General features: G+C 53.5%; 1 protein-coding gene across 1 annotated transcript in view; it reads right to left on the reverse strand.

The window, feature by feature from the left end:
* Positions 1 to 24165, reverse strand: part of HCN4 (hyperpolarization activated cyclic nucleotide gated potassium channel 4) — a 45561-nt gene that overhangs the window by 15879 nt on the left and 5517 nt on the right. Inside the window, exon 2 of the mRNA XM_067752967.1 lies at positions 3252 to 3675. Within this exon, the coding sequence (XP_067609068.1) occupies positions 3252 to 3675 (424 nt within the window). The remainder of the gene's footprint in view (positions 1 to 3251; positions 3676 to 24165) is intronic.

The following is a 24165-nucleotide window of genomic DNA, read 5'->3' on the forward strand; positions in this document are numbered from 1 at the left end:
CTCTTCGAAACACCTCCCTCCCCAGGTCTCATGCAGACCTGAGGCCTCAGAGGTCTCCCTGCTGCTGCCTACAGGCCAAGGTGAGGCTGGGAGAAGCCCCAGGGGTGGGAGAGGCTACTGAGGGTATGGAGACAGGGTTCCAGCTGGGAAACCCCAATCCAACCCCAGGAGTCTGGGGGGAGCCCCTAGCTGGGCAGTGTGCCCGGCAGACAGCAGCTCAAAGCAACTTCCTTCCCAGCTGCTAGGCAAGATAAGGGTGTATGGTGTGGAGGGGGTGGGGAGTCATCCATCTGGCCTCCTGGGATCTCCCTTCCTGCGCACAAGACAGGGTAGTGATGTCCAGTTCAGGGTCCTGACCTGGGGCCTCTGTCCAGGGTCAGAGCCTGCCTGGCCATTTTTGGGTAGCCCAGAGGGTGGCCAGGCCAGAGGGGCAGTGGGGACAGTAAGAGAAGAGCTTACTTAGCTCCTGTCCCAGGGCCCACCCTGCCCACCCACCGGCAACTCTGCCAAATCTCCCCAAAATACCATGGCCCCCAGGGCCCAGGTGTAAGTGGGGAGCAAGGCTGGCCCCCAGCGGGCTGGGGCCTGGAGACACGAACCGACGCTAGAGAAGGGAAAGAGCGACTGCTCTGCTTTTAACGGCAGTCCAGCTGTTAAGTCCAAGACACACAGAAGGTTGGGGGCTTCTTGGGGACTGAGGGAGCCGACGAGGTTCTGAATTTCCACTTGGGACAGAAACCAAGAGACAAGCCCCTCAGGGCATTCCAGGAAATACGCCTCCATCTTCCCTCTGCAGCTACTCAGAGGGGCCCTGGCCACCACCACCCTCACCCCCACAGGCACTGTCCCCTCTCAGCCCTGAGCTCAGACCCACATCCAACCTCTCTGCACCTACATGTCCCCCAGGTTCCTCAAACCCAGTCTGTCCCACAGAACTCACCCCACCCCTCGACCCTCCACTGCCTGCCTCCCCAGTCTCAGCGGGGAGTCGTCCCCAACAGAGGGAGCGGTAACAGGACCAGGCAGCCTACTTTCAGGCCACCTGAGAAAGTGGGAAGGACAGGGAACTGGGAGTCAGGAGGCCTGGGTCAAGATCCTACCACTGGGACAGCTGACCCTTCCACCCTCGGTTTCCTCACCTGACAAATACAGGTAATAAATCCTGCCCTGTTGACTTTGTCAGCCAGGTTTGAGCAACCAATGAAATTATGGGTAGAAAGTATTTGAGAAAAGTAAACACCCTGTAGAATGGGGAGGGGCGTTTATTAAACAGTTCTCTGCACCCAGTTTCACACTAAGGGTTTTACAAACATCATCTCTTTTAATCCTCACAAGAATCCACTGAGGAATGTACGACTTCTACCCACTTTGCCGATAAGAGACTGAGGCTCAGGGGGTAAGGTGGCCCCAAGGTCAGTCAGCTGGCAGTGTGGAGCTGGATTTTAATTCAGGTCTCACGTGTCATCCTAGCCCTAAAGCCCACATGCATTCCACCACACCCGGTCCCTGCCGGGAGTCAAGAGTGCTAACTGGGGTCTGATCTGGCCCTGCCAGAGGTCTGCTGCGTGACTTTGGACAAGTCACTGCTCCTCCTATCAGCAGAAATAATGCAAATTCCAAACCAAAGAGAATTTCTGCCATGAAGTGATTCTGCCAGGCTGGTGTAGGGACTTCTGCAGCACAGGTGTTCGTGACACCTCTGACCTCGATCTGCCAGTGCCCCGACTCTCAGCCATGGGTGCTGTCGCCCAGGGCCCAGGCTGCTGCTGGGAGTGGGGTGGGGGCTTCGTGTCCTGAGTGTGGGAATTTCCATCCAATTGTGCAGAGACCAGGAGACTAGCAGTGAGCCATGGCAACAAATGCACCTCTGCGGAAGCTTCCCCAGGCCACAGCCCGCTCCAGACCCCAAGGCGGACAGTCTCACAGAACACATCTCCCCCCACCCTGGTACATTCAGGCTGGCCTGCCTGCGGCTGCCTCCAAAAGGTGGTACTTGGTGGTAGCGGAAAGTCTCACAAGGTCACCTGCTCTTTTCAAACCCCAGCCTGCAGTCCTCTCTTTCTCCCATAGATGGTTGCATTCAGCCCACAGATGAGTTAGGTTTGTTCAGAATGGTGTTGGCCACCTAGTTCTTTTACAATTTTTTATTCAGTTTCTATAGTCAGTGCTCTGCCCAGACCCCCTAGGATCCCTTTACAGTCTGTGCTCACACAACTCCAGGAAAGCACCAGGCTTGCACTCCCTACAGCTAGCACCCGTGGCTCGTTATCAGAGGCCTGACTGCAGGAAACCGCTTTGCCTGCTAGCACCAAGGGCTGCAAGGGTCCTGAGCCAGTGACTGACAGGTGAGGGGATATAAAAAGTTCAACTCCTTTGCCCTGATTGGGGCAACTCCCAGGTGTGGTGTACACCATCCTGGAGCTCCCCACAGGATTTGCTTGGTGTCACCCTTGTTTGGCTTCCTTCCTTCCTTTCCTTCCTATTCCTTTCCTTCCTTTCCCTGCCCTTCTTCCCCAGTCCCTTACCAGATTTTCCTGGAAACACTTTGCTCCCCATCAAAAAAAAAAAAAAAATCACTTTCATACAAATCCTCATCTCAGGGTCTGCACCAGAAGAACCCAACCTAAGACAGTTGCCAACAAATTTTGCACAGAAGTCCAGATTTCTGCTTCTCATGATAAATCTTTAGATCTAGCAACCCTGCGCCCATTCTCACTTGGCCACAGTGGCTAGAGCTGAGTAGAGGCTCCCTCATACAGATGGAAGATATGTTCTCCAGTTTTCCCCAGTCCACCACACTCCCTATTGTCCTCCAAATGGCCCTTTTCACCCATTCATATTCCCTGCCTGGCCCCCACAAGCTTCTGAGTTTGCAACCTCCACAGTACAGTGCAGTGATTAACAGTGCAGGCTCTGGAGTCCAGGTCCACCAATTAATAATTCTGTGACACTATATAAATCTCTTCATATTTCTCTATTTCCTCATGTAAAAAATGAGTACTTATACCTACCTATATGGTACCCTCTATGGTTGTTAGAGACTTAAATGGGATATTGCCTGTGAAGTGATTCATGTAGTATCTAGCGCATGATAAGAAGTCAAGAAGTTACTAATATTTGTCCTCTTGGAAGAGATGTGCCTGCTACAATCCGACAGCCCACATCCAACTATCTGAGGTTACCTGCTGGCCCCTCACTCCCCTAGAGGGAAGACACCTCTTCCCTGAAGAGGTTTGGGTCTGAACACTCACCTCTTCCCACTGGTGAATATATCGAATGAGGCGAGAGAGACGCAAGAGGCGCAGGAGGCTGAGGATCTTGGTGAAACGGACGATGCGCAGGGCCCGGGCAGTCTTGTAGACCTCCGAATCGATGCGTGTCTCCACAATGAGGAAGATGTAGTCCACGGGGATGGAGGAGATGAAATCCACCACGAACCAGCTTTTGAGGTACTTCATCTTAATCCGCTGCGGGTCCAGGATGATCTCCGTGTTGTCCTCCACCACAATCCCTGTGCGGAAGTTGAGGACCAAGTCGATGAGGAAGAACGTGTCCGACACCACGTTGAAGACAATCCATGGTGTGGTGTTCTCATCCTTGAAGAAAGTGATGCCCACAGGAATGATGATCAGGTTTCCTACCATCAGCAGCAACATGGTCAGGTCCCAGTAAAATCTGCCCAGAGACACATAGGTCAGTCATAGGAGGAGAGAGAGAATGAATTACAGACTAAAAGAAAGCTCAGAGACAGCAAAGGTGGGAGAGAGAAGTCTTCAGAGGTTCTGAGACCGTGCAGGAGATAGGTGCATGGGTACCAGGGCAAGATGTCATGACTGGCATAGAAACAGCCTCTTCCTTAGTCATCCTTAGGGATGCCTTCTGCCTGCCCCTCCGTGAGATCCCCGATGACAAGCCTCCTACTCCAATCCCCATGCCCCAGTGAGAGGCTGAAAAGCAAACTAAATGATGACATCCAGAGAGAGGCGAGAGGCTGTTTTAGCAGCAGAAGTAATTCACCCCGCACAACCCCAGGCTCAGGCCAGGATGCTCCATCCTCCCTGAGGGTCAACTGTGGCCTGAGACAGGATGGCAGGCAGACCTGCCACAGACCGTGACCAGAGAACAGGGGAGGTCCAGACACACAGCAGGAGCCTGGGATGCTGGAGGCATGGGATCCAGTCCTAGCTCTGTTACTGACAGGCAGGTGCCCTCCCCACTCTGGGCCTCAGTTTCCCCACTGTGCAATGAGGGGCGGGGCCTCCACACTCGGTCCTGTAATTCTGACCTGGCCTTCTCCCACACTGGCTCTCGGGGGGCCTCTCTTTAGTCTATCCCCTATAGTCAGAAAATGTCTGACCATCTCTCTCCCCCAGAGGTTTACTTCTAAACACAGCGGTAGGGAAGGTCAGTGATATCTTCAAATGCAGGCAGTGTTTTTCTTTTTTTTAAATATATTTCAACAATTTTATTTTATTTTTTCCAGCAAATAATTCATATTTAGCAAAGTAGATATTTTTGATGTCCAAGTACACATTTAAATAAATACTGATTGAATAATCAATATATTAATCACAATAAAATATTGCAAATATTTTCTCATTTTTTCTTAAAAAGGTTCCTTTAAACATTATTTGGTAGAATAATTATTTCAGTTACCAGAGTTTCTGTGATAAAATGTTTAAAACATTTTTATCGGAGTATAGTTGATTTACAATGTTGTGTTAGTTTCAGGTGTACAGCTAAGTGACAGGCAGTGTTAACGGGGGGATTTCAGGCACCAGTGAGGTACCACTCAATGCAACAGAATGAGACCAGTGGGGGCTTCCAGCATCACTTCTTCTAAGGCCTCAAAGCAACTGCTAATATTTCCTGGGGAGGTGGGGAGGGACCCTCAGGGTGAAGCCTCTGAGAGGTTAAGCAGTATGAGGAGGCAAAAGCCAACTCACAGGGCTCCCATCTGGCCCAGCAGGGGCCCCTCTGGAGTATGCAGGTAGCACAGGTAGGCAGAGACCCTATGTCTAGAAGGCATGACCAGGGACCCTGCCCAAGAACCAGCCACCCCAGGGCTGGCCCTAAAACTGAAAACTTGCACTGCAGAGCTGTTTCTCTCTGCTAGTAATTTAAACAGTTACACAATGACAGATAAATGTATTATGTTGGGAAGAAATAAGCCTGTCTTCTCCCAAGAGAAATAACCTTTCAGCCATCTTTAATGCTCTACTGCAGGGAAGCCAGGGGGAAGGGAGTGGGAGACAAAAAGATAAGCTTTCCTCGAGTCTTCAGTGGGTCCCACCGCAAAACCAAAGTGCCCCGGCCTGAAGAGTTCCAAGTTTGAAAAGAATTACTTCACAGCAAATTGCTTTCTTTGTCAGACTCAGAATGGCGCTCTGAGTCAAGGAGAGGGCAGGGCCTGCTTCAGTGAAGGTGGGCGAGAGAGTTGTCCCACATCACACAGCTCAGGGAAGTGTGGCTTCCGGAAAGGCAGCTTCCGGCAGCTCCTCTGAAAGCCAAGTTCTTTAGGGCATCAAGACGGGACTTCAAGTCACAGCCTCACTGGGCTAAGGCTTTTCACTCTAAGTCTGGTGCCAAGAGGTCAACTTTAGCTCCTTCCCTGCCCCACAGCCCGCCACCCCTTCGTCAGCCCTACTCCCCCTGTGCCATCTGGGAGAACCCACCCCAGCCTTCACACCCACTACACAGAACACAGCACATCCTGCTAATGACTTCTGGGCCCTGGGAGAATGGTTTCAGCTTCTATGCTGCTCTCAAGCTGTGTACACTCTCCACTCAGCCTCATGCACACCATTCAAAGACAGCTGCAGACACTCATTAGATGCCATACACAGGTATCCTCATTCACACACACAGTGTGCAAACACCCCTATGTACACATGGCCATCGTTCCTTTTATTTAATCTCTTGGGAAAAACAAAACAAAAAAATTGTGACATAGAGAGGCCACTGAGAGCCTTGTGGCCTCTGTACATAAAGCTAATAATACACCCAGACTGGGAGAGTTTCTAAAATTAACAGAGCGGGTGCAAGGCAGCTCGGAATGCTGACTCGGGCAGGCCTGCTACTCCAGCGGGTTTCTACACTCTCCCAAGCTCTAGTTCCCTCAATTACAGACCAAATTTGAGACAGTAATTAACAGGAGAATGTTTTCATTTCGTGGTCTTCATAAAACCAAATTACATGAGGCAAAAACACCCATTTCCTTGCTTTCTGATTAACTGTTTCAATCATGAGTTTCCAGATGCTAAGGAATATCTTCTGGTGCCTGATCTGGGCTGGGGTCAGAACACTGGAGCACTTCTTCCGGCACACCACTGTCCTGGAGCATCAAAAGAGATACTCAGAAGGCAGCGTAATATGGTGGGAAGAAAGCAGCACAGGCTCTCAGGCCAACCCACCTGAACCTGATTCCTGGTTCCATCGTTTGCTAGCAAGTTGCTTAATCTCTCCAAGCCTCAGTTTCCTCATCTGCTCACCTAACTAGTGGAACTGTTATAAGAACAAAATGAAGTGATATTTGTAAAATGCTCTGACCTATGCCTAGCCCATAGTTTTAAATGAGTAAATAAGTAATTCAAGTCAAAAAATTCACAGGAAAGAGGTGAGGGAGGTAGATGAAATCTTCCAGGGAAGAGCCAAAGCAAAGCATCTACAGGGGGTGGGTGGACGGGAGCTTCATAATGGTTCCAGAACAGCCAGGGGTGGAATTAAGGGCCCACAATATTCCCTGGATAATTGGATGGCAGAACCTATTTACCTCAGCATAGAGATGCCCTGATCTCAGGGAGCTCACGGTCCAAGGCTTAGCCAGAAGACAGAAGACAAGTTGGGCAATGATGTAAGAAACCATCCCAGGCAGCAGCCCAGGCATCTGAAAAGGTGGGCTCCTGGTGGCCTAGAAGGATGAGGTCATAAAGTGCTCCTGGAGGAGGTAACAGAAGTTGGGCTTTGGGAGCTGACCTTGGCCTTGCTTCCTTACTCTTTGCCAGACGGTTGCACAGATTTCTGAAAGCTGGGCCGGCAGAGAGCAATAAATGGTGTTCAGCACCACGGACAGCTCCCGGCGTGCCTGCCAGCCCTAGGGTCCTGGCCCAGCCAGCGGAAGTAGCAACAGCCTCCCCACTGCATCCGCAGCTCTCTGACCCCTCTTCTCCCTCAGTCCCAGTGATCAGAAGCATCTCAAGTGATTCCTTAATGTCCCTGCACATTTTCAATGGGGGGCTCCTTGGTGACTGAAAAGGCTCTATTCAAAAAGACCCCAAGGGGCTTCCCTGGTGACACAGTGGTTGAGAGTCCGCCTGCCGATGCAGGGGACGCGTGTTCGTGCCCCAGTCCGGGAAGATCCCACATGCCGCGGAGCGGCTGGGCCCGTGAGCCATGGCCGCTGAGCCTGCGCGTCCGGAGCCTGTGCTCCGCAACGGGAGAGGCCACAACAGAGAGAGGCCCGCGTACCGCCAAAAAAAAAAAAAAAAAAAGACCCCAAAACACTCACATGTATCAAGCACTTACTTGGTGCTTTCAATGCATTACTTCATTTATTCCTCACACCAGCACTAAGGGAGCTGCTATTATCTGTATTTTACAGATGATGACACTGAGGTTCAGAGAGAAGTATCTGCCCAAGACCACGCAGCTAGTAAGGAGCAGAGCCCTAATTCAGAAAGGTCTGTGGAACTCCAGAGTCTGATCTCTTGGGATTTTAGGCACCTCAGTGGGATGCGGGGAGGCGGACAAGCCTTTCTGGCACGTTTGCCTTACACTGTGGAGGGAGCCTACCACAGCAGGTACAGCCCCTGCCCCAGAGACAAGAGAGAAGAGAAGGGTGCAAAGAGGTTTCAAGGGGACTTATCTTCCTGATGCCAGGCCTTCTAAGGTACTTTCTGGGTGGGGAAACTAACACACCTTTCAAGTATTAAAAGCACCCCAGTCATCAGCAGTCATCAGCACCCCAGTCATCAGTTGTACCCATCCTGCAGAAAGGAAAACTAAGGTCCACCAAGAGGGAATAGTTAACATTTCCAAAGCCTCAACCTGGAGGCCCCATGCTCCCCTGGCCCCCACTACCCCTAGAATCATTCATGAATAAATCCCACAATCCCGGCTACGCATCCACAGTGGCAGGTGGCAGGCCCTGGCGGGGAAGCAATGGATGGCCAGACTCGGGCATGCTGGGGTTGGCACAGCCCTGAATCAGAGGCCTTGGTCTCCCGAAAGCCCGATGACCCTCCCCATCCCAGTGTTCTCTAAGCTGAGAGGAAGTCCCAGCCAGCAAGACACCAGCTGGGCTCTGGAAGCCCCTGTCCCTGGACCCCAGGTCTGTTCTCCCTCAATTCTGGACCTTACTTTCTAACTGGACCAACAGGTCCATCTAGGCAGGTGATGGCCTCTCAGCAGGAGGGAGTGGTCTGTGGGCCAGCTTTGGAGGAGCGGGGTGCCCACGGGCAGAAGGAAGGGGGTGGCAAAAAGCCCAACAGCCCATTACACGGATACCTGGAACATTTCACGGTCTGAGTGGAAGGTTATGGCCTCAAGGGAGCTGAGGGAAGAGAAGATAGAAGGCTCCTGATCCTGAACTCGGAGACTCAAGGACCAGACCAAGGGGCCTCTCCTTCCCTGGAGGCTGAAGAGGATGTGAAGGGTGATAAAACGGAGGCAGAAGTGGAAGTCCCGGGCTTCCCTGGTGGCGCAGTGGTTGAGAGTCTGCCTGCTGATGCAGGGGTCACGGGTTCATGCCCCGGTCAGGGAAGATCCCACATGCCACGGAGCGGCTGGGCCCGTGAGCCATGGCCGCTGAGCCTGCATGTCCAGAGCCTGTGCTCCGCAACGGGAGAGGCCACAACAGTGAGAGGCCCGCGTACCGCAAAAAAAATTTTTTTAAAAAGAAGTGGAAGTCCCGGAATAGGGACGACCTCCTTTAGTTTCCTCTTGTCCACACCTGCCCATGCTTGCCTCTGAGCACATATACTCTCTCTCACACACACATGAACACATTTTTGTACACACACTCTCATCTACGCACCCCTGTTAAATTTTGTCTTCGTACACGCATCCATTTTCACACAGGCATACTTTCTTGCACACCCACTTGCATACATTTTGACACAAATGTTATCCACTGGGAATCCTGTCAGCTGTAAGAAAGAGAATGTCTGGTTTCTGCCCATTAAGATCTTTTCCATCCTTCAACATTCACCTGAAGTGCTGCCTCTTCTGGGCCTCCCCAGCCTCTCACTGATGGAGCCACAGCCCAGCCTGAGCCCTGGCTCTGGATCTCCTAGAAAACTGTGGATTCCTTGAGGGCAGGAGCCTTGTCCCAGACACGCCTGTGTCCCTGCAGTGCTGGTGGCAGGATGTGGGGGGGGAGTCCCCCGTACTTTCTCCTGGGTGAGCAGCACACCCACGGCCCCATCTTATACTCTCCCCTCTGTGCAGACGGCTCCCACTCAGACCGCTCCTAGCACCAGACTGCATTCCCACCTGCCACCTGGAGGGCCTGCTGGCCCCTCCACCCAACAAGTCCAAGGCTGAGCTCAGCATCTTTCTCCTCAAAGCTGAATGGCACAGTCAGCATTTCAATCACCTGGGCTGGAAACCTCACAGCCATCCTCAGCTGCTTTCTCTTTCCTCCCACCCACCCCTGCAGGCCAAGCAGTGGCCAAGTCTTGTCTGGCCTCTTCAATGACAGCTTCTGAATCGGTCCCCAACTGCTCTGTCCTAGATCAGTTCCTCACTACTCCTCACCTGGACCCTTGCCCCTGCCGCCCACCTGGTCTCGGCCTCCTCCCTCTTTCCCTCCAAGCCACATGCTCTCTGGGTTATCTGGCCAAATAGCATTATGATTACGTCACTCCATGCTTGAACCCCACTTTGGTAGCCTCCCACTGACTACAGAAGAAGGTTTGAGTTCCTTGGTCTGGCACCCCCGACCCCACTTCCCTCTTCTCCCTTCCACTTCCTTCACAGGAGTCAACTGGACACTTTTGGCCCCATCTCCATCCACCTCCTGGTTCCTCCTCCTGAGAACCACCCCTACCTCTTGAACCCCCATCTTTTGAAATCCCTTCTCTCATCCAAAGCCCAGTTCAATTGCCTCCTTCTCCATGAGCTTCGCCTAACTGTGCAGTGTGTCTATGTTAGCAGTCGTCACATCCTGCCTCTTTCATCAGGTACCACCGAACTCTCCTTCTAGCCCCTCAACAAAGAAGCCAGGAGTCTTTTGTGTCTGAGAAATGGACGGGAGCTGGGAGCTTCACCCTCCATTTCAGGTCCAGCATAGATAACTGCCCAAGCTGCTCATGAAGACGATGAGAATGAAGGAGGACAGCCATCAACATCTGTTGGGCATTTACTATTTGCCAGGCGCTCACCTGAGTCCCTTATATAGACTATCTCATTTAATTCTCATAAAAACCCTATGAAGGGCTTCCCTGGTGGCACGGTGGTTGGGGGTCTGCCTGCCGATGCAGGGGACAGGGGTTCGTGCCCCGGTACGGGAGGATCCCACATGCTGCGGAGCGGCTGGGCCTGTGAGCCATGGTCGCTGGGCCTGTGCGTCCGGAGCCTGTGCTCCGCAACGGGAGAGGCCACAGCAGTGAGAGGCCCACGTACCGCAAAACAACAACAACAACAAAAAAACCCCCTATGAACTAAATACTATGATTATGCCCATTTTGCAGTTGAGGAGACTGAGGCACAAGAAGTAGAGAAATTTGCTGTATATGGTGGATCAGGAATTCAAACCCAAACAGCCTGACTCCAGAGTCCCACTTCCAACCACTCTATACAAATATAAACCTGGTTGGTAGTATTTTCTCTCCCCCAAACCCTGTGCCGACTCCTATTGCACCCCTCCCTCCCAAACCTGTCTCCTGTGCTCTCTTCCACGGCATCTTCATCCCCACCTTCTTCACTCCCGAACCCGTCTGCTTTTTCCCTTAAGCGAACCTTCGTTGTGTCACTTTCCCAAACCCCCAGAGGGTGGAGTGAGCACCCTCCCCGCTCCACACCGATGCCCCTTCCTGTCTGTGGTAGGAATGTCTACGAGATCCTCTGAGCAACCTGTCATTTGCTGCCCATCTTTCCAGCATCCATCTGCCACCCTTGGGGACCCTGGTGATGCTGGCACCTGGTTTACAACCTTCTGTTCCACTCCGAATCCTGCCATCATCATGGGTGACTTCTACTCCTTCTCAGCAGCCCAACAATAAACACCCAGCCTCCCAGTGGCTTGAAGTCCTGCCTCTAGTGTCTTCACTCCAGTCCATTCCAAGAGCACACCCTGGATCGGGTCACTATCTCCAGTTGGTCCATCTCTAATCTCAATGCTCTCTCTCACCCTAACCTCCTTTCCTTCCAGCTCTTTTATCCAATCATGCTAAGTCTCTTCTTTAGTGTCCCAGGAGCCTGAAGTTGGCTGACCCTCTAATTCTCCCATGAGAACCCTCCTGCCTCCTCCCGTCACCCCCAGGCATAATGGTCCTGCTCATCAACCTCTCGCCCCGTCCTTCCGGCACCCACTTCACCAGATCACAGTCCTAGCTCAGGACCACCATCAGCTCTTTTCCTGTTTACATGGGGGGCTGTGCAGAAAACCTCAGACCTCAGACCAGTCCTACTATAGACCAAGTGCCTTAGCTCCTTGTGCCTCTATTTCCTCATCAAGATTTCCATGCTCAGCTGGGCCCTCACCTCTACCAGCCCATCCTCCAGGAGACCCTAACGACCTTTCCCACCCACTTCCCACAGCAGCTTTTCCAAATTATCTCCTCTCTCCTCAGAGCTCTGAAACTACCACTTCCCCTCTCCCTCCCAGCAGATAACACCACTTCTACTTCACAGAGAAAACAGAAGGCCCCAGAATGTCCCCGTCCTCTTCCCACCACCAGACTACTCCCTTGCTTGTCTCCTCCTCACCGCCTTTCCCTTCCCCAGTCACAAGGGGATCAGTGACCCTTCCACCTGCCCTCTTGACACTGTTCCCTTTTTCCTCCCCAGGAAGCTTAATCTACAGGTTATCCATCCTCTCACCCATATCTTCAATCTCCCTCTCTACTCATCCTTTTCCATCAGCTTTTAAGCTCTCTACACTTAAAAAAATAAAATCTCTCCTGAATCCCTACTGTCTTATCTCTTCTCCCCTCAGAACCAAGCTTCCTGAGACACGTGTCGCCATCCCCACTCTCTCACTTCCACGTCCGTCCCCAACACGCCTCTCAACCCCCCAGCAACACTGCCGATGCACACGTCCTGCTGCAAAATCCCACGGACACTTTCTGGTCTGTTTCCGTCTTGACCCTCTGCATCATCTGACGCCGTGTGCCATATCTGCTGAGACACCTCACTCTGCTCTTTGTTCTACCTCTCCTTTCCCTCCCGTTGCAGGAGCTCCTCTTCCCCTGCATGACCTTTAAATGTTTTTGTTCCTTTGGGCCCCCGCCTCCTCTCCCTCCTTACTCTCTCCCTGGGTGACCTCACCAACTCCCAAGGCTTCATTATTCCACTGGCTTCCAGACCAGACCTCTCCCTTGAGCCCCATAGCCATGTGTTCACTTGCTGACTACACATCTACACCTCGATGTCCCAAGGGAACTTCACTCTTGACATAGCCAGATATAACTTAGCAGCTTCCCCCATAGGCTTGTGCTTCCAGCATGTGATACCACCAGCCATTCAGATGCTTAGCCTAGAAACCTGGGGATTATCCTCGACTCTCCCATCTCGCTTACCTTCCAACACTCAGTCATGTGGGATGCGGCATGGCTCATCAACTCACCACCTGGCTTACTTCAGCAGCTTCCTAACTGGGCTTCTGCCTCTCCCAGGACCCCACAGACTTCAGGGTCCAGGGTAGGGTCCACAACCTCTCCACGCTTTGCCAAGCCCAAAGTCCTTCCACACTCCCAGCCAAAATCCAAGTTCCTCACTGTCATTCCTGGGCACTTCCTGATCTGGACTCAGCCTCCTCTCTTGCCTTGATTCTTGCCATGCCTCCCCTGTGTGAGATGCTCTGCTCCAGACACACTCAGCAGCTTTCAGTGCCCCAGACACACCGCACTTCCCTTCTCCTCTGGGCTTTCCTACATACTGTCATCTGTCTGGAGCTCTCCTCCCCCCCAGCTGCTCACCCCAGGCCACTTGGTTCAGAGGAGCCGTCACTTCTCCTGGGAGGCCATCTTTGTCTCCTAGGAAATCTGGCTAGGGGCCCCTTGTTTGTGCTGCCCTAGCATAGTGTTTATCACACTATGATGGAATTGCACGTTTGCCTATCTTGTGGCCACTTGACTCTCTGAACTTGGCAGAGTGCTTTTTATGAGGTAGGTCCAAAAAAGGTCCAAAAAAACATGGGAATGGGTGGAAATATGGGAATGGGTGGAAGCGTGAATAAATGAATGCTTGAATGAATCCCTTGGGAGCCAAAGGCTGAGTGGCAGGAGGCCCAGGAGAAGCTACACAACATGGACAGCCCTCTGACACCCCAGCTCCTTCCCACAAGGCTTTCACAGGCCTCCGATGATCAGGGAGGAATTCATCCCATCCGAACACCCAAGGCATGAAGACTCCCAGCCACATCCACTAGCAAATGGCCCCCACCTGGTGAAGATGATGGTGGGAAAGCCACAGAGAAGGAGGGAGGAGTTGGAAGGGGGCGGGCGGGGGGGGGTAGATGAACAAGAGACAGGCCAGGAGAAACATGGGGTTGGGGTTCTGACACAGTGGGATGACAGGGGGCTGGCGGGGGAACACTGAGGCTACAGACATCAACAGAGGCCATGACTGTATTTCCAGCCTGACCAGCACAGGCCCAAGGTGACACAACACACTAAGCCCCCTCTGTTACAGGCATGCCCCCTCTCTGGGGGCTTTGAGGATTCTCCCTTCTCTCCAATAGGCTTGGCCCAGAGATCCAGGAGGTGGGGGGGAGGGGAGGGCAAGAGGAGGCAGCTCCACTTCTCCCTAGAATCTCCCGACATCGTCCCCACCTTGTGGACCCAGGATGAGTCTCATCTCCCCAAACCTGCAGAAATGACTTCTCTTCCTTTTCCAAGATGTAAACGCAGAGCAGGGCCCAGAGGGGGAGGAGTGGGGGTCCTCAGCAAAATTGTCTTACTGTTAAATAAATGGGTGGATTAAAGGCTGCTGGGGGGAGGGTTGGTGGAGACTGGCAAAAATAAAAATAAAATACACTAAAATGTTAACATTGATATTTCTACGTAGTGGGATTACGGGTGATTTTTGTTTTCTCCATTACACCTTAATGTTCTAAATTCCCCATAATGGGCAAATATTACCTTTTAATCAGAAAAATAAATCCACCAGTAACCACCGACCAGTGTCCCATGCTGTAGAGTCTTCTAACGTGTGTCAGGGGAGAGACACACACGGGTCCCCGGGGAACTCCCAGGCGGCCCGGGTAGACAAAGGTGCTGTCCGACGCGAGGGCAGGAAGAGCAGATTTCCCGGAGGCGCTTCAGGAGGAGGAGACGGAGGGAGGCCTTTTGAAGGGCAGGTGTAATAGGCAAAGGAGACCACGTGCCTGCCCACAAAACCCACGTGGGAACGCACACACGTGGGCCACCTTCCTTGCCTTCCCTCCCTCACAATCAATAAAGCTGCTGGGAAGCGTCTACCAGCCCCTCCCCGCCCCTGCGCGTCCAGTCTCTCCTTCACCTTTCTCGGAGGCAGCGCTGCGGCCCCGCCCCCTCCCCACGCTCCACCCACCCGAGGGGGGCGGGGCGCAGGAGTATGGCATTTTAGCCTCCCCGCCCCCTCACGCTGGAAAGCGCTGCCTTCCACCGCCCTCCGCTCGCGCCTCTGAGGGGAATGAACGCCCACCCTCCCCTCACTGCTCCTCCCCGACCCTGGCGTCTCCCCCCTACGGCAGATGAATGGCTGTCTGCCTCCCACCCCCGCCTGGCCAGTAGGGCTCTATTTTTAACCCACCTCAAAAATCTCTGACTCAGAATCACAGTGCTCCCAGGTAGCTGCTCCCTCGGCCGCCTGAAGCGGCCTCCCAAACAGATTCAGAGCCAAGGGCATCTAGCTAGCGCTGGGTTCATGGGTGGGTGGGTGGGTGGGATTTTGGCGTATCTGTAGGTTCTCACTTTTCTATAAGGATGACCTATTACCGGAACAACAAAATTTGGTTTTGTCTCTGTTTCTGAAGACCCAAACAAAATGACCCTTTACCCCTGCCTCTCCCCTGGACAGTCACCGTCCTGAGCTGAGGCCCTAGTCCCTCAACGTGAGGGCTAGTCTCGGCCATTCCCCAAGGAAGAGGTGAGATGTGTGAGAGCTGGAACTGCCAGAATCTTGCGTGCCCCTTCTGTGATCTTTCAGTCATGTAGCACAGTGCTTCTTCAAACTTTAATCTGCACGCAAATCGCCGGGGGATCTTAACCAACATGCAGACTCGGATTCTCTGGGTGTGGGGTGAGGGCTGACACCTGTATTGCTACCAGGCTCCCAGGTGATGTTGAGGCTGCTGGTCCAGGGACCACACTTGGAGAAGCTAAGCTGTAGCAGACAGTACAGTGGTTAAGCACGCTAGTGTTTGAACACCTGGCTGTGTCGCCTTGAACAAATCACTTAACCTCTCTGAAATCTGTTTTTTTCACTTCCCATTTTCTTTTATTTATAGAAAACAATTGTTTTAAATATAATTTAAAAACCCCTCCAAGCACCGGTGTCTGTCTCTGGTTTCCACCACCACTTCCCCCCCCACACCCCCTCATGGACATAGCTTGAGGGTACTTGGAGGGGCAGGGAAACGTCTGGGGGTTGTGACGTGACCAAGGCACTGTCCTGGAAACAGACACAATGATGGGTCCCTGTTTCAACTTGGGCAAAGGAGGCGATAATGAAACCCTCCAACACAAAAAGTTACGACAGGGATGGCAGGAAAAAAAAAACAGAAAAAGGGAAGGAAAAATAAGACCAAAAATAAAACTCAAAAACCTTCAATATGAAGGCAGCAGATGGGGGAGGGGCACTTACAAGGGAAAACCGAGTTCGGTGGAGACAGCAGCATCCAAGTCCTATGATGTTGTCACTGGGTCATGATGCCCCTTCCCGCCTCCCGAGCTCGCAGGCTAGTCCCCCCTTCTCTTTGGTCTGCAGAGCCACCGCCCTTCAAGGTGAGGAGGGGCACCTGGGGGCTCTAATTGGGGATCAGAGGGAGGCCGTGGGGATTGTGCCCATGGGGATGCTGGCAGAATCTGCGCACTTCTTTTCCTCAAGTCACACCCCATCCCGAGGGAAGGGCTCCCACGTCCTCCGTTTGGGGTTCCCTGCCTGGGGAGCGTGTGATTTCTACAATCCCATATGGCAGAACCTCCAAACCCCTTCTCTCCAAATGTCCAGCTCCCCACCCCCATGGTTCAAAGTGCAACCCAGTGGGGCGCGGGGACGGGAGCCTTCAATCTGTCTTCTCATGTACAAAACGAGTACATTAATCCCACCCCACAGGATTCCGAGAGAATTCAGTGAGATGATAATATGCTACACAATGCAAATACCCAGTACGTACTGGCTGTTATCATCATCATTATCATTCCTGTAACCACTAAGATGCAGGCCCTGGTCTGAGGACTATGGGGATCCAGAAGTGTGTGGACTGGTCCCACGTCAAGGAGCCCTCGGTCTTGGGGGGTGGGGGGCAGCATGGCTTGTTGGGCACAAAAGCCCCAAAGAGGAGGGGGCCTGAGAGTGCCCACTGGTCAGGAAGGTTGGCGTTGTGGTTGCAGGAAGGAGGTCCCTGCTACACAGCAGAAGGAAGCTAGGCCAGGGGCCCGAGTGTCTTGGGTTCTACCCAGCTCAGTCTCTTAACTTGCTGTGTGCCCTTGAACAATGCCCTGGCTCTCACAATCCCTGCCTCAGTGTCCCCGTTGGTACAATGAGAGGATGGAGCCAGACAATCTCTAAAGACACGCCGATTCCATGGCTCTCTGCAGTGCAGAGGCTAAAGAGGCCAGCCAAGGGCAGCTGGCCAGATGGAAAGCTGGCTGAGAGAAGAGTGCATATCTCAGAAAACCAAGACACCCCCTCCCCCAACCCAATACTGATCTGAAGAAAAGATGGGGCCATCTTGAATGCCACACTGAGTAGTCAGGACTCTTCTGGGGACATGGGGATCCACGAAGGCTGCGGAGGAAGAGCTCCTCAGGGAAAGGATCGTTAACTGCACCTTCTCAAGAGCACAGCTGAGCACAGGCCTGGCCATAAGGAACACCAAGACGTCAACACATTGATCCTCCCATGGTCTTAGACCTCCTCTGCAGACCCTAAATCTGTGCACTCACAGAGACACACTAGCATAAGAGTGTGCACACACACACACACACATCGAACTATACAGCAGAGGTCACCTGCTCTACAGCCGCCCGGAATTGCCAGGATGCTGTGTTCCCTCTGGCTAGCGGCCTAACCTCTCTGAGCTTCACTCAGCTGAAAAGACTATTGGGGAAAATTGTGGAGGGGACCAGCAATTGGAGAACTTCTCCACCTGGGCTTATAAGAAACAAAAGAGGCTCAAACACAGCTCTCCCCACTTAGGAGAATGAAGCAAAAATGGAATATTGCTGTGGAGTAGCAGGTGAGCACAAGCTCAGGGGAAATTAGGTAGGAGAGCTCACCTGCTCCTGCGGGAAGGGCGTGTTCCTGGGAAGGAGGAAACGGGGTGCATTTGGGGCAAAACTCCCTAAGGCCAAGCAGCACTGGTGCCGCACAGGGCTAATGAGGACACCAGGGGAGGGCTGTCCCATAGAAGGTGGCTAAATATTGACTCTGGGAGGGTCTCTATGTGGCCCTCTTGTTAGACTGTGGGTCTCCTGGGAGTGCCTGGGCTCTGGGGACATGAGCTGGACAGGACTCCACCTTCCCTCCAGGAAAACACAGGCTGACAAGGACATTAAGCAAGGGGCATGTTCCCTGGGGTCCCTCCAGCCCCAGAGTTTTATGGTTCTCTTTGCTAACAACCTGCGAGAAAGAAAAGGGAACGACTCCCTGGGGAGGGGCCCATCATGAATGGCTTGGATGTATTTCACTCCCAGGCTCTGGGGAGCACTGAAGGGCTATGATGAATGCAGTGCAGTCAGAGAACCGCAGACTGCTAGCGCAGAAGGGGCCCTACGGGTGCCAGCTCATTGGCTCCTAAAGTGACAGAAGCAGAATCACCTGGGTGCTCCCCAAACTTATACCCACCCGGGGCCTCACCCACGGAGACCCAGGCATCCATAATTGCATAAAGCTCCCAGGTGACGCTACAGCCACCAATTTCGGATTTGGGGTCGTGCTAAAACCCAATCTCTGGTCCCATTTTCAGATGAGGAAAGCAAGGCCAGGGTGGTGAGGGCTCAGCTCAGCCCACAGAGCTGGATGGGGCAGAACCAAGTCTTCAACTGGCCTCTTACTCACAGCCAGCTCCCTCAGCTCTGTCAGCAGAAGCTTCAGCGCAACATGGCAGGAAGATGACTCCCCAGAGCCTCTGGGACAGGATGGACAGCTTGCCACATTTCCTAACCCTGCCAATTCCAAAGAGGATGATCCTGCTGGTCTTCCCCTTGGATTCTTCCAACCATAGTTGTCCAGTGTGACCTGTGGTCTCCACGGATCCTCACATCTGAACTCTTCCGAGGCCAGGTTGGAGCTTCCAGGAGGGGACAGTGGCCCCCTACAAGAGGTGGCTGGGAGGAGGGAGTGGGTGCGGGCCTTTGCCCAGGGAACAAAGAAAAGAAAGCCCGATCTCCACTCCCACAGGGGTTAATGGGTTACAGCATAAGCACACAACACGCTAGGGAGCCCCCCGCCCTGAGCCCCAAGACAGGGGCTGGCAGAAACCCTGCAGAAAGAGGCCAGTAGGTAAGGAATCCCCCGCCCACTCTGGGAGCACAGGGGCCCCGTAAATCCAAGATCACGGCTGGATGGGTCTCGGCAGAGTCTCAGGAATGAGGGAGGGAGATTCTCATCAGCTCTATTTGTCAGCGGTGCTGTCCCTGCCCTGCTGGCTCAACGTGTACTAATGGGGTCAGGATTACGGGTTCAATACCTACTTGGCCAACTAGCTTTGCTCCCTTCTCAGCCTCAGACTGAGCCCTGACACTGGACACTGAGAGAGGAAAGGACTTTGCTGAGGTCACACTGCAGAACAGGATGAGGGTCAGGAGGGTAAACTCAGCGTGGGAGGGGTGGACAGTTACAAGCTGGGAATGCTGGGATGAGAGGCCCAGGGCTCCAGGCTGGGCCAGCCCCGATGTTGCATGAGGACAGGCCACAGCTGCAGAGTCTCCCCTGCTGGACCAAGTTTCTCCTAAAAGTTGCCATTGATGAGACCTGAGGGTGAGGGTCTTTTCCTGTCCCTGGGGAAGGGGATAAGTGCCCCGTATCATATCTGACAATTTGTAGGTGGGAGAAGCCCACGGCTGGGTTTGGCATCAAGCAGTCAGGGACTCGGGTTAATCATTGACAGGGGCTGCTCTGGCCTGCGATGGGGAACCACAGGGTAATTACTTCTGGGCTCCAGGCCACACACTCAGTGACATTATTGCAGTGGTAACACCTGCCTTCTGGGCCTAGGATGGCAGAAGAAGGAAGTCTTCTCAGAGGTTGTACAGCTGGGGCCAGGGCTTGGGAGAGCTCCCCTGGGCTTCAAGGACCCAGGGTGAGAGGCCAGAGAGAGATGCATACAAACACATGCAAACACACACACGTACTCAGGCAGCATCATGGGGTCAGAGTCCTCAAGGGCAAAGCTTAAGGAGTGCAGGTCCAAAACGGCAGGTTCTGAGCAATCTGAGGAATCCTCAGTGTCTGCCAACACCCATCCAAGCCAGGCGGCTCAAGCTCCCAGACACTCGCCTCCAAGAAAGTGTGCAGAATGGTTCTCTCTCTCCTTCAGGTCTAGCTCAGCTCTGCTTCCTCCAGAAGCCTTCCCTGACCATCAGTCCAAACTGGTCTACCTCCTGTCTGCCCTCCCCCTAATCAGACTGGGGGACCCTAAGAGGAGCTGAAGTCCTACTCTCCTCTTTGCCAGGTGGGGAGTGACCCCCATCATAATGGATGAAAACAGTCTTGGAATGCAGTGTCTGGCCTCCCAGAGGGCACGATCTCCCTTAGCCTGCCCCTCCCAAAGCCCAGAAGATAATGTATTAGCCAGCCCCGTATTATGTATTAATTTCCGAAATCCTCGTTCGTGCAGACATAACACATCCACCCACGCGGGTAAATGCTTAGACAGACACAAAATCAGCAGCAGCCAGTCATCAGGCCCCCACAGCTGCGGTGAGCAGACCGGAGGCCCCACTGCTTGCTCTGCAATTTGTGGGAGCCCAGAGCTGGCGGAGCAATGGGGAGTAGAGAGTCCCTCTACCAAGCCAGCTCACCTCTCTGCCCAGCCCAGAGTGCCGCTCTGCAGGAGCCAGGAGCTGGCCACCTGGCTGGAAAGACACACACAGCCCCAAACAATAAGAGACCAGAGCGGGGCAGGAGTGGTCACGTGTGAGGTTTGGTGGCTCTGGCGTTGGGAGCGGTGGCACTGCTGTGTATTTACAATTTGTACTTTACCTCCCCAAGAAGACCAAAGGCAGCTGGCTGGGATGCTAAGAGGTGTAGGAGCTCAGGGAGCTTCAAGGAAGGGAGGGCTTCCTGGGTGGGGGGCATAGGATGGAGTGGGCAACATGCCCACCCCGCCTCCAGCCCTGGTGCCTCAGGGAGGCACTGGGCTTGGCTCAAAGCTTTTGTTCAAAGGTTCCAGTTCCTGACCTCAGACCAAGGCCTTACCTTGGTCCCAGGCTGAACCCTGATCCTGAGCATAGACTGAGTCTCGGCCCTGGACACACACTGAGCCCTAAACCAGAGACTGACTCCACTTCCTTACTTCTCTGACAGATGTAATGAACAGACCACATGACCACCTACTCCTCTGGTGGAGAGAACACAGATACCACCGACTATTTGCTCCCTTCCCCTTTAAACCCCAAACACTCCCATCGAGGAACAGGTGTGTCAGTGGCATCTGGATGTGGCTCCAAAATCCCAAAGCTCTGCGCGCAGCCAGGACATGCCGCGGTGTCGGGGGAGCAGGCGGACAAGTATCCTGATCCGCATACCCAGGAGCAGCAGCCCCAGAGCTGGGGGCTAGGACAGGCATGTCTCAGCCTCCAGATGCTGCATTTTCAAGTATGGAAAGATTCCCTTCTCATTGATGGGCTTAAATTAAGACGGGACCCTGCAAATACCTAACACTTCAAAATTCAGGCATGGGGCTGGGGAGACAAGAAAAAGCTCCAGGGATGAGACCATTCAGAAGAAGGCTTCTCTGTCATCTCGACACCTAGATGTCTGGACCCCTCTGGCTGGGGGTGGAGTAGACCGTGGAGCCTTGAGACCTCTGAGCCATATGTTACATAACCCTCTTGGGTTCTGGTTTCATCTCTGACTTGGACTTACTCTCTGCCCTTAGGCCAGTCACCTTCCCTCTCTGGTGCTCTGCTCCCCATGTATAAAATAAAGGCTTTAGGCCAGGAGCTTTGCCAAGCCCTGTCCAGATCTGGTATTCTGAGACCTGTTAAATTTCCCGTGCCCGCGGAGCCCCTCCACACAGATAATGTGTGTCCAGCATTGTCTGCAATGCTTTCATTCTCAGGAGAATGTGTTCTTGAACTACGTTGGTAATTTAGTTTTTAAAAGCTAACACATACACACACGCGCACACGCACAAGAAAGAAAGAAAAGAAAGAAGGAACAGAGAGAAAGGACAAGTATGAGTTTTGAGTCCTAGAGAACAGGTTCAAATTCCAGTTCTGGTGCTTCATAGCTGTGTGATGTCGGGCAAATCTTTTTTTTTTCCCCCCCATCAGAGCCTCAGTTTCCTTATCTGTAAACTGGGGATAATAGAACCTATTTTTCAAGCCACTATGAAGAATAAATAAAACATAAGAAAAGAAGCTCCTAGAACAGTCTGGCACATGGTAATGGTTCATAAATGGTGGTTATTGATCTGTGAGTCCACCTGGCTTTAGTCTCTATTGCTTTGAGCCACTGTTTGGTTTCATTACTTAGAAGCCTAAGGGGTCAGGCAGCTAAATGTGCAGGTGTGGCATGGCCAGAGACCACAGGGACAGGTGGGGACTGCGGGCAACTGGAGAGCAAAAGCCAGTTTAAAGCCTCTAGTGTGCTCCAGCTCCCTGCTGCGGGTGGCACTGTGGGGCCAGAGCTGCCAGAGTTTCCAATTTTTCAAGAGAAGCTAGAAAGCCAAATTTTTGTCTTACACCCTTCCGTTTTAAACATTGCCTCAGACTTGTCATGACACACTATGCTGGCCAAACAGAACACATCTGGGTACTGTATTTGGTCCACAGGATGCTGCTTAGCAACCTCTGGTGTAAGTACTGCTGTCCCATCTTGAGTGCCCTCAGTGACGGGGAGATCACCACCTCTCTGTGCCGCCTCCCACCCCTCCTCTGGGCAGGTGCTGATGATAGAGAGTGTCTCTGAGTGGCCTCCTAGGCTCTGGGATCGCAGATTTCCAGGGCCCTGGCAATGCTTTCTCAGTAAAGCCTGGCTGGCAGAGAACATCCTCTCTGAAGCCAAGGCAGTGCCCCTGCCCTCCCCACAGCCCGCTCTGGCTGGGAAATGTGGATTCTTCAACATCCCCTGGGCCCAAGCAGGACCGCCTGGCTGGCCTCTGTAGCCCTTCTATTAATTAGCAACTGGAAACAGCAGCTTTTTGAGAGCCCTTGAGCCAAGAGGTGTGTGTGTGCTGGAGCTGGCTGCCTCCTCAGTTACATGACAAGTCCCCCCGGGGACTGGGGCTGGACCTTCTGCCCTGGGTGAACTGCCCCGCGGTGGCCGGTGTTGTGGCAGGCACAAGGGCCACTCAGGCTGCTTTGACACTTGTCAGCCCTGTCATCTGTACGTAGACTGGTGCCTTCCAGGCTGGGCAGGGGCAGAGAGAAGTGACAGGCAAGCCCAGCCCACAGGGGGGCTGCTAGGCATAGTCTGGGCTGGGGGAGGGGGCATTAAGATTCAGACACCTCCCCCTCCCCACCACAACCTCAAGGTGCTAGGGTGGCTGCTCCCACTGGATGCCTCTGTCCTCCTCCCAGCCAGCCACTGTCAGAGCCCCCTCACACCAGCTCTCCTGCCCGGCCCCTCTGGACTCTCTCACTGACAACATCTGTTCCTTCCCAGAAATCTCAGCGCAGCACAGCAGTCACTGCACTCCCTGCCACTTCTCCAGCCGGCCGCCCCTCTGGCCCTTTGAATGGGAGAGAAGCTGCGAAAGCAGTGGAACAGGATGGATTGAGGGCCCTCTGGCCCCCTGGCCTCTTTCTGCTCACCCCACCACAACAGCCAGCATCCAGGACCGGCAGGGACCAAGCAGCATAGCGGGAAGGGAGGAAGGCCGAGTCCCCCAAGTTTGCGCCGACCTCTGTGGCTGAGTGCCGCTCACCCCAGGTCACAGGACTCACCCTGTCGTGCTTTTGCTAGAGGCCGAGAGGAGAAGGCAGAGTCTCTGGCCTCCAGGAACTCAGTCAGCGAGCCCAGGCTAAGCGTGGAACACATGGTCTGAACCTCAGTACTTCAGCAGCAGCCTCACCTGGGTGCTTATAAGAATGGAGAATCTCAGGCCCCACCCCCGACCTAATGAGTCAGAATCTGTATTTTAACAGATCCCCAGGGGAGCTGGGTGACATGATACTGTGAGAAACACTGCATTGTAACAAACACAGAGCTCCATCCTAATGCCATGCAATGGGCAGGGATGGAGAGATGGACGATGGTGGCTGCAGTGGCCTGAGAGGGCATCCCAGAAGACTCAGGGGCCCTAAAGCATGGGAGAGGAGGACACATGGAAGGCAGACAGCCCAGCACTGTGTAAGACAGGCCACTTGACAGCCCAAAGCCTCGTGGCTTACAGCAGCTAGGGGAACAAATGGAGCAGGGCTGGGCAGGGGAGAGGCCCCCCAGCCTCATCATGCAGTGTCCAGACCAGGAAATGAAGCCTTGCAACGGGGAGAACGTGGAGCCCAGGCCTTTCCACCCAGGCAATATAAGGGTCCTGGCCCTCTGGCCCCATCGGGTTTCTGTGCACCTGGCATCCCAGGAGCACCTCGGCCCCGAGCCGGATGCCGGCCTTCGCAGCACATCCTTCAC

This window comes from Pseudorca crassidens, chromosome 1 (genome assembly GCF_039906515.1).
Source record: "Pseudorca crassidens isolate mPseCra1 chromosome 1, mPseCra1.hap1, whole genome shotgun sequence".
Taxonomy (NCBI): Eukaryota; Metazoa; Chordata; class Mammalia; order Artiodactyla; family Delphinidae; genus Pseudorca; species Pseudorca crassidens.